Source organism: Dermacentor albipictus, chromosome 2 (assembly GCF_038994185.2).
Source record: "Dermacentor albipictus isolate Rhodes 1998 colony chromosome 2, USDA_Dalb.pri_finalv2, whole genome shotgun sequence".
Taxonomy (NCBI): domain Eukaryota; kingdom Metazoa; phylum Arthropoda; class Arachnida; order Ixodida; family Ixodidae; genus Dermacentor; species Dermacentor albipictus.
This window is the reverse complement of record NC_091822.1, coordinates 66,317,381-66,328,022: the sequence shown is the minus strand read 5'-3', so window position 1 is coordinate 66,328,022 and position 10,642 is coordinate 66,317,381. Positions and strand designations below refer to the sequence as shown.

The window sequence follows — 10,642 nt, the reverse complement described above, 5'->3', positions numbered from 1 at the left end:
AGGAGGAAAGCAAGCGGCGTGGCGGCGTAGAGAGGAGGACAAGTACGCTGGTTTAGGCCGCGGAGTTACAAACGTCGTAGCAGTAACACAATTTTTGTAAAGTTTCATAGTAAGCAAAACTTAACCGTAAGCGACATTAAAAATATTTATTCTAGAACTATGGATTCAGTAAAGTTGTAAGTCTACTCTGATATATTTATTTTTCTAAATGAAGCCTCAGTTTGTGAGGCTTCTCTAAGGTATTAATTATTTTGCTTTTATTTCAATATAAGAACACATATTACGGTAAGTGTATTGAAAGACGTCACCCACAGCTAGGAACTTAGGTATGCTTTGTAAAGTTAAGACGCGCCAAATTAGACCAGAAAGCAACTACAGTCTGCGTACAATGGAAAAAACCAAAACCAAAACAAAGCGCATGTTAAGTATGTTGTAGGCCGGTTTGATCGCGCTTTTGTTTCGTGACTCGAGCGCGTGGCATCGTCTGCTACGATGGCCGTCTGTACCACTGCAGCATCAGCGCCGGGAAAAACCATAATTCACGGAGAGCACGCCGTCGTCTACGGCAAGGTGAGTTTGCAGTACTGCGCAATATACTTGGTGTTTCCTGTCGTCTAGGCGGATCTCAACAAAGTTTACTTTAGCCGGCGTTTTCCCTGTACTATGCGCTGAGTCCACCGAGCCGAAGCTAGCTCGCTCGTGCGTGAGCTTCCGTCCTGCTTGGGAAAACAAAACGCGCCACTTTTTCCTCGAACTCGATATTCGTCGCCGTCGCTGGTTTATCTTTTCTTTTTCATTTCTATATATATATGTATATATTTTCCCCTCGTGCTGCTCGATCGAGCTTTAGCTGCGGATCGAGTGGGCCGTGTTTCATATAGATTGCATGTCGTTTGTGTCGCGCATTGAATATATATGTATCTGTCGAGGGCTTTTAATATTTCTTCTGCTTACCCCTTTTCTCGAGGCCGCGGTCGCAGCTAGCGTCAACCTGCGGACCCGCGTCACTCGCTGCGAGCATGAGTCGTTCATTGTCTTGGAAGCTTCGGATCTCGACTTCGTCGAAGCCTGGCCCGTCAGCAAGTTTGAAGTTTTCACTGTTCCCAAAGAAGGTGCGTTGAACATCCGCATATATATATATATATATATATATATATATATATATATATATATATATATATATATATATATATATATATATATATATATATATATATATATATATATATATATATATATATATATGTATATATATATATATGTATATATATATATATATATATGTATATATAGATAGATAGATAGATAGATAGATAGATAGATAGATAGATAGATAGATAGATAGATAGATAGATATAGTGCATACTGATCTCGATCGCGCGACATCTAAACGCGGATAATTCAAAATCCCAGTTAATTCAAACAAACCTCGAAATTTTGCTTGTGCTGCTATGTCCAGAAGTCGCTTAATTATTTCAAACAATTTAAAGTGTGATGTTCAACTTTTTCTGTTTCACAAGGGGTGGAGCAAGACTGACAAGAATTATCAGGCCGAGAGTGCATTTTATTAAGGGAATCACTGGCCAAAACATGCCCGTGTTTGGTATTTGTGAAAAAACAAAGCACTGTTAACGACCCATGCATGTATCCATGCAAGTATCTATTCTGACTGTACGTATCTGTTTGAATGTGACCTGCAGCCGGGTTAGTGTATGTGTGATAACCCATGAATATATTTGTGGTCATATTTTATTATGCGAAGCATATTACGAGGGCTCAACCCAGCTCCTCAGGCGCGGCGGTGACCATGAAATCACGTGACACCGTGACGTCACGACAGAGGAGAAGTGGCTTTGGCTCAACTCTTGCAAGACGGGCTGGGTGGGAATCGAACCAGGGTCTCCGGAGTGTGGGACGGAGACGCTACCACTGAGCCACGAGTACAACGCTTCAAAGCGGTACAAAAGCGCCTCTAGTGAATGCGGTGTTGCCTTAGAAACGCGCTGTTTCTAAGGCGTGCGTCTCTTGCTCAGGCGCACATTTCGTTGCCGCGCCGAACGCTGCTTTGCTCGACGCTCACCGCGTCCAATGCGGGGCGCGTAGTCGCTGCCCTGTAGCCCATTGTCTTACACCCCTTGGCGGGTCGACGGGAACGCTGTCGCGTTCCACTCTTGAAGGCGAAGAAGTAATGCATGAGTTGTTTCTTCGTCTAGCCGAACCAAATATAGCCAAGCAACAGCAGTTCACCAGGCTAAACAGTGGTTCAACAACTAAAATAAAGGCTAGTATGCTTCGCATCCTGGGCTTAACCTTACCTAAGCCACAGCCATTTTTTTGGTTTGCATAGTTCACACTTACATTAGTTTGAACAAGAGCATTTGGCAGTTGTAGTAATTTATTGTATTCATAGAAAAGGAAGGAGGGAGTGGGGAACAAAAAGCCACGAGTGTAATAACTGTTGAACTTCCAAGTGGACACCTTATACATGCCCCACGGTAAGGGAAGAAGATACAGAGTGGAAGAATGGAGAAAAATAAGGGAAGAGTTAAAATAAAAGAGGACATTAAGTGAGACACAAGTCCAAAGTAGCACAAGTTGATCGCATGTGACTTAAAGCCATATGGCAGCATGGTTGCCACACATTAAACATATTCAGAATTTTCTTGCAGGCTACACGGCCAGTGTCATCACGTTCACCACCCTTCTGCCAGATATTTGCAGCACCTTCGACGTTGATGCAAGGTCCTTCAAACCTGGAGACCAGGCGAAGCTTGCATTCCTCTTTTTATTCACTGGCATCACATTAAGGCACAACGATGGGTAGGTACGAATGCACTGTAACCGCAGTTGTAGTTTACATGCAGATATAACTATATAATTAAATAGTCTGCACACAACAGTACCGAGAGAGAAAATTTCAAAAAACAATCATAAGTCAGCCAAAGGAGAGAGGGATACAGAGTAAGCTTATGAAAAGTAAAGGGCATTCCTGTAGCCAGAGTTGTTCAACAAAGATGTTGCTGTAGCCAATGCATCAACAAGAGGATTTGTCCTTGCCAGGGCAGCAACTGCTTTCCTTTGCGGCATCAATGTACAGGTAGCTCTCTCTCTCTCTCCCTCATCCTAAATGGGGGAGGAGGAGAAGAATAAGCTGATGCATAGAGTAGGGTAGGTGAAGTCGAAGTGTTCAAAGAACAAAGGAAGAAAAATGGAGTTTGTTGTTCAGCTGTGATAGAGGAAGCACTGTGGGGTACTGCTGTCGGTTCCCGCAAAAAGTTTGGATAACAAAAAATGGAAAAGAATTTATGTTTGTAAGCAGGAACTGTCAATCTGCAGGTGTGCCCAGTTTTTCAAAAAAACAAAAACTCAGATGATAAACGGTCCAGATGTTTTAAAAACGAGCAGTAAAAATAGAAGAAAAAAGGAAGAGCCACCGACCAAGAAATAACCAAGGAAAAATAGTGGCAGAAACCATCAAACATGAAAAGCGATAGCTTTTTTGTGTAACCTGCTGCATATATCCCCATGCCATCCGTGAATCATGAAATTCTGTGGACACATACTTAAGCAGCAGAAAGTCCCCATTACAAAATCGGTCTGACGTCTCTGGCTGACTGCAAAACGGTTGGCCCGACCTCGGCACCCGAAGGGGGGGCCGTCATCGGGGATTGACAATGGCCTCGCGTATAGCGACAATCAGCAAGTGACTTAGTCCCGACCTCTGTAGCCGACGTGGCCAAGTGCACACTGCACATGGGCCGACTACAACCCAACATTTTGTAAGCACTGGTTTGCCGTGGGCCATCGGCTGGGTGCAGATGTTTTTTTATTATTTCTTTTATTATATATAAAAAAAACACATCAGGTTTTTCTTTTTTTGCTGCATGTTGCGTTTTTAGGTCAACGATATACAGTTTATTTGAGGCGTTAACCCATGCTGGCAATTAATATATGCAATATGCACGTAATTCACCTGTGAAACATAATTAAACACCACTAATTATTCTCTGTACTCGTTAGTATAAATACGTAACCCACAACAAAAGAAACATGTGAACGCGATGTTTTCTCTCTTTAGGTGTTTATTTTGCAACTATAAAGTACTATAATTTTTTCGTGCAGCAGTGTGGACAATTTGCGAGCAGTCTTGGTTCACTGAAATAGTATGACACAGCTAAAGGACAGCGCTGGTCTGCTGTGAGAGTTTCGCATACTACCTGGGAGGCTCTCTCAGCCGTTCCCATGTTCTTGGCTCTGAATGGTACAGTATCCGGCATTTCTCTGTCCCCATCGAGAGCGTAACTTGGATAGTTACAGTGCTCATACAAACTGAAACAAACAAATAATATAATAATGAATAACTCTGTGAACCATGCAGATGATTTAGTGGACTTTTTCACATTTGTGTGCAAGAAATCCTGATCCTGGTACAGCCAGAGACAAAATTATTATTTTGTTGTTGCACACGCATGTAATAGACATATACTGTGCGCTTCCAGTGAAAATTAGTGCGTTCAACTTCTGTGACGTGATTCACGCTTTAGGATCACCCAAGGAAATACGAGGACAGGAAGGATCGATTTACTGGCTTGGCTCAGAATATAGTTGAAAAAGATATACATCCAGGGAGCGCGATAAATGAATACGACAACACATGTCATGCGCAAACAAAATAGCACGAAGACTGCCATGAGATAAGTATAAAGGTTTACATCACGTCGAGACTGCGGTGACAAAGTTTTACACATAAACCATGAAAATGCGACAACAGAACAGTTGAGGAACAACTTACATATGGGTTATCCACAGTGTTTCACGTATGTGTCTTTTTGTCCGATGTTCCTAGATCTACTCTAGTCCACATGCGGGGGTGTGCCACACACAATCCATTCTTACCTACAATGCAGCAGACGTATATCCTACAGTACTGGGTATTTACAGTTTTGTTTGTTAATATGTGGGAAGGAGCAAAAGCGACTTTGAATTAATTATGACTTTTCCGCAATGACAACCAGACAAGCGTCTTACCCGATTTCTTCCCGAATGGTGATAACAGTTCTGAGTGTAACAGGTCATTCGCACACCATGCTTCGATTTAAGCAGGGTCGTTCCAGTGTTTCCTAGAAAAAAATAATAGAAAATATGCCTTGCTTACAAGATGAAAAAATAATATTAAAAATATATACCTGAAAGTACACCTCAAATTAACACTTGACCTGTTCTCATATAAAGCTCTTCTTTTTTTTCTTACTGTCAGAAAAAAAAAAGACAAAAAACAAGGAGTTCATACATTGCAAAACCATTTGCGCAATACAAAGCTAGTTTTTTTCACTTGACAAAGGCGGTCATGCACTACTCAACGTGAAATTAAAATGCCACTTATGAGTGCGTATATCTTGCACAGCGAGACACGGCAGCTCCACTCCATGGAAAGCACTCCCTCTCTTGCCTTGTCGGGAAAAGAAATAACATTTTTGGATGAATGATTATAATGTTGCTGATTTGCAGACGTTTTTGTGACTGGTATGCGCATGCCTATGCTGAAAAAGGTATAAATGTCCGGTGAATTTCAAATAAGCTTCCAGTTGGCAGGCAGCGCTTGTCTGTGGTATTTTGTTTCCTTGTGTCCTTGTCTTTCTCGCGCTGTTTAAACCTCAGTTCTAAGTATGAACCAACTAGCCCTCATCAAGATCTTATTAATGCAAACTTCTAGGGAGCTTTGAACAAAAATGGTAGATATGCCTAGCAGGAGATGGAGCTTGAAAAAACACTCATGATGTACCATAAATTTATTAATTCTCAACTGCTTGATTGTTGAAGGTCATTAGTTCATTGAGCAAACGTTGGAATAATTTGATCTGACTCTAGTTCTTCCCAATCAAATACACATCGACAGCAGAAATGCTCCATTTGTATGACTGACATTGACTGAGATATACAGCCTTAATTATTCTTAGATGAATTCACAATAGCTGCAAAAATTGCAGATTTTGACATCAGTTCACCATTAGGCTTCGTGTAATCACCTCTTTCACACTCCCCAGTGGAAACATCCAACTGAAATGTTTTCCTGAACTGTACAGTCCACGAGTCGCCTGCACTTATATCGTCTGACGATTTTTACTGAGATGCGACAGGACCGTTTACAATTAACACACCGTCCGCGAACAATTTTGCTTGACTCTTTCCGCTGTGCAGATGACTATTACGAGAATTATATAATGCAATATCCACTTTATTATATTTTGTTCCCCCTTAAATAGTTATTTTCTCTATAGTTTACCTACAAAAAAAGAAAGCAATAATGAACAATATAATAGTGTTGCAAACATATCCGTTTTCCGAAGTATTGAAATCTTGTGATTTTTGGTAAAGGAAATGTAATACTTCCGTGATATGTCTTCTTCTTGCAAGTTGCACACTGGTCTCCACATACTCTTGCTCTCATAATAGTGGTCATTTCGTGCGCACCCGCATATATGGCGAAAATAAATTTGATTCTGATTTCACAATTCCCTCTAATTACTAGGGTTTGATTAGTCCAGAATAAAACACAGACCCATCCTTTAGCCAGAAGTTGATCTAACTGCCAGATGAACTGTCACTAGCACCTGTATGTGAAGGTTGCTGTTTTCCCCATGTAACGAACCGCCGTTGTTGCTTTTATATAGCTGGTCTATATTCCGTCATCATATATTCATCTGTCAACATTCATTACGCGGAAACAACAACAAAAATTGCTGCCTCTCACTTCTTCAAAGCACTGCACAGCCTGTCGGAATGCACTGGTGCATGTGAATGCATTGGCCCAAAGGCTCAATTTCAATGTAAAGTGTTCAATTCCTGCCTGAACCACTGGTAAAGACTTTTCGTGCCACGTTACTTTATTATGCTCACTTTTCTTGTGACCGATGACAAGACATTAAATTTGGCGGCCTCTGCAAGGCAAAGCTGCATTTACGCAGCTTAAAATATAAGAATTGGTTCAGCCGCTGTAGGACTGTGTGCATGGTCCCGTGTAACACATTACTCAGAAACCAACTAAACACTTACCATATATGCACGTAAATGACGCGACCACGAATATAACGCAAGAGTGGACTGTCGGTCTCAGAAAACACTATATGTATGTGTGTGCGTGTGTGTGCGTATATATATATAGATATAGATATACACATGCAGGAAAGCAGGAAAGAGACGACAACTTTTAGGAAGACTTATATATATATATATATGACTCATGCTGCAAGGAAACACGAAACGATGCATAAAAGTCGGTGCTTGCAAGGCACAATTTATTCCTCATTACTGCGAACTGCCGACGCAAAATACAGGCACTCGTGAAAGCACGAGTGCCTGCAGAATTACTCATTGTTACTGCTGACTTCTTTGTCACCATCGGCGGGAACTGTTTCCGCTCCCCATGCGACCTCAGTTATTCGACAGGCAGCGCTTCAGAAATGCCCGTAATAGAATCGAACATGGCAAAGCCTTTCACGCATTGTATGACGAAGGCTGCTCGCTTGGTGCACCTACACATCACTGCCAATTGTCCTGCACAAGGTTTCGATTAATACGCTGTAACCACATTGATGCCGCACTAAAAGCGTTTTAAAGTGGGGAGAATAAAGGCGGTGCGAAATGCACAGTGGCGACTCCCAGCTCGCGCGCTCTTGCACACGGTGAAATCTCAGCACTAGATAAAGTAAAGGAAAAATAGAACACGTTATGTTCATGTCACGAACCCGAATATATAGCGAGGCACGTTCCGAGGCTGGAAATTTTGGGGAAAAAACTCGCGCTGTATTCGTGCAATTAGTATATTATATATTATAATATGTGTATCTCTCGTGTGTCGTCTCTTCTGTAGCTCACATGCTCTCATGCTGCACAACCTCTGTCATTTTGGCAGCAGTGACAGCATCGACTGTGCATCTGCTAAACGGTTCCTGCTTCACATTGCAGATTTGCCGCCTACAAAAGCCCGAAAACCGTATCAGCATCGCTGGCGAACTGGCCTACGATAAAGGTGACGACCGACTGAGCTGGGCAACTGCGCAAAGCCGGATCGTTCCTATTCAAACGGCGCTGGACACCAGGACCTCGTGACCAACTTGCAGCTTATAAAGACGGCAATGCTCCGGAGAGACATCATTTGGCAGCAGTGACAGCATCGACTGTGCATCTGCTAAACGGTTCCTGCTTCACATTGCAGATTTGCCGCCTACAAAAGCCCGAAAACCGTATCAGCATCGCTGGCGAACTGGCCTACGATAAAGGTGACGACCGACTGAGCTGGGCAACTGCGCAAAGCCGGATCGTTCCTATTCAAACGGCGCTGGACACCAGGACCTCGTGACCAACTTGCAGCTTATAAAGACGGCAATGCTCCGGAGAGACATCATTTGGCAGCAGTGACAGCATCGACTGTGCATCTGCTAAACGGTTCCTGCTTCACATTGCAGGTTAGCATTTGTTTTTTCTTTTGCCTCTTTAAACTTCTTCTGAAGTTTTGCTGTCACTGCTGCCACAGTGTACCACAGTGTGTCTCTATAGTGTTTACCCGGTTGTGTTAAGGTTTGCAAGTGTGCCTAGTTAACTGTAGAAATGGTTTCTAGCAAGACTGACGCTCTGTCGGATATTGCTAAGGCCTTGGTTGAAAAGGCGCCAGCTAGTATTAAAGAAGTATCAAAGGTGCTCGTTGAGATGTCCTCTAAATTTGTTGACGCAATGGGTGACCTAAAAAAGGAGATGAACAAGATTGATGAGACGAATAACTCAGTGAAAGCTGAGCTCACTTCCATCAGACAATCAATCGGGTACATGAACGAAAACTTTGAAGATTACCACAAAGAAATGAAAAGTCTTCGACTTGAGCTTACCGAAGTGAAAAACCAGGGCCTGGAATGCAAGAAAGAGAACCTAAGGCTAAACAAAGAGCTTCAGGAAACGAAAAAGCAGCTTATTGAGTTAAAGCAGTACAGCAGGCGTAATAACCTGGAATTAAGAGGTATACCAAAGGCTGACAATGAAGACGTCCTCGGAACAATCGGAAAAGTCGCATCTTCCTTGTCCGTCCAGCTTTCTGATGGTGACATTGACGTAGCTCACCGCGTCCCATCGAAGAACAATACGCCTCCAAACGTAGTTGTGAAGTTCACATCCAGATCAGTTCGTGACAAACTGTTGAAGGCAGCCAAAAAGAAGCGACTGAATACAGCCATGCTGGGTTTTCAGAATAGCGATCCAGTGTACGTAAACGAACACTTGTGCCCCGAAAACAAGATCTTGCTGGGAAAAGCCATTCAACAAAAACGAGAGAAAGGATGGAAATTTGCATGGGTTTCTGAGGGGAAAATACTAATGCAGAAATCTGAGAACTCCAAAGTAGTGCATCTAACACGTGAAGAAGACTTAGCAGAAATAGTTTAAGTACTTTTATAACTTGCACACCCTTTTCGTTAACAATGGCTTATTCAATCAAAGAGATTGACAATCTTTTTAGAGCAAAATCTACATCAGTTTTTCATTGCAATATCCGTAGTATTAATAAAAACGTAGACTTGCTTTCTGCTTTCCTGTCGCTACATGAACATTCGTTCAGTGTAATTGCAACAACTGAGACGTGGCTGCGGAAAAGTGAAACAATCGGGCTTCCAGGTTACAGAACAGAATCAAACGCGCGCGACTCACGTTCACGCGGGGGCGGCGTTGCATTGTTTGTAAAAGATAATATATCGTATAGTAAAGTTCCAGCGGCCACATATAGTTGCAATGACATTGAATCCCTTTTCATTCGGCTAGAGTGTGGCGTCGTCATTGGTGTAGTTTATCGGCCACCGAGTGGTAACCTCGCAGGATTCCTCGATAAGCTGGAAACAATTTTCTGCGCTGTGTCAAAGCAGCGAAATGAACCAGTGATTACAGTAGGTGACATGAACATAAACACGTATGACATGCACAACCACGACTACAGCTATTTGTTGCAATCTTACAACTATCGTAATTTAATTACGTCGCCGACGCGTATAACTAAGGCATCTTCGTCTTTAATTGACCACGCATTAACAAATCTACACAAAGGGGTTACCGGAGGCGTTTACCAAGAGCCAATCTCTGATCATCTACCTATCTTTGCCGCTTTAGATCATCCAACTAGTACCAAAGAAATAAGAAACAGCATTGGAATGAAAATAGATTACAAGCTATTACGAGAAGAAATACTTCGCATTAATTTCAGTGACATCTTGCACGAGGATATCGACATTGAAATAAATAACCTAATTGCATATCTTAATATCGCCGTAGATAGGAGTAATCGCAAGGTTTCGAAGGGTCGACATGATACGCCCATGTGCCCTTGGATGACAAAGCACATACTTGAAACACTTAAGGCCAAAGAATACTGGCATGACAAATGGCGCCATAATAAAGATAACATATACTACTTAAAGCAATTCAAAGAACAGCGGAATAAATCTGTCGCTATGATTCGATCGCGCAAAAGGGCCTATTATGCTCACCTAATTACACAGACCGCTGGTAACACAAAAAAGCTGTGGGAAATCGTAAACGAAATCACTGGAAAACAACGCAAGCTAACTGTGCTTCCCGAAACCACTGATAATGACGTTGTAGAGAA

General features: G+C 42.3%; 1 protein-coding gene across 1 annotated transcript in view; it reads left to right on the top strand.

Moving 5' to 3' along the window:
• Positions 1-175: 175 nt before the first annotated feature.
• Positions 176-10,642, top strand: part of Mvk (Mevalonate kinase) — a 36,112-nt gene continuing 25,645 nt past the window's right edge. Inside the window, exons 1-3 of the mRNA XM_065433626.1 lie at positions 176-570; positions 968-1,112; positions 2,670-2,820. Of these exons, the coding sequence (XP_065289698.1) occupies positions 493-570; positions 968-1,112; positions 2,670-2,820 (374 nt within the window). The 5' untranslated portion in view covers positions 176-492. The remainder of the gene's footprint in view (positions 571-967; positions 1,113-2,669; positions 2,821-10,642) is intronic.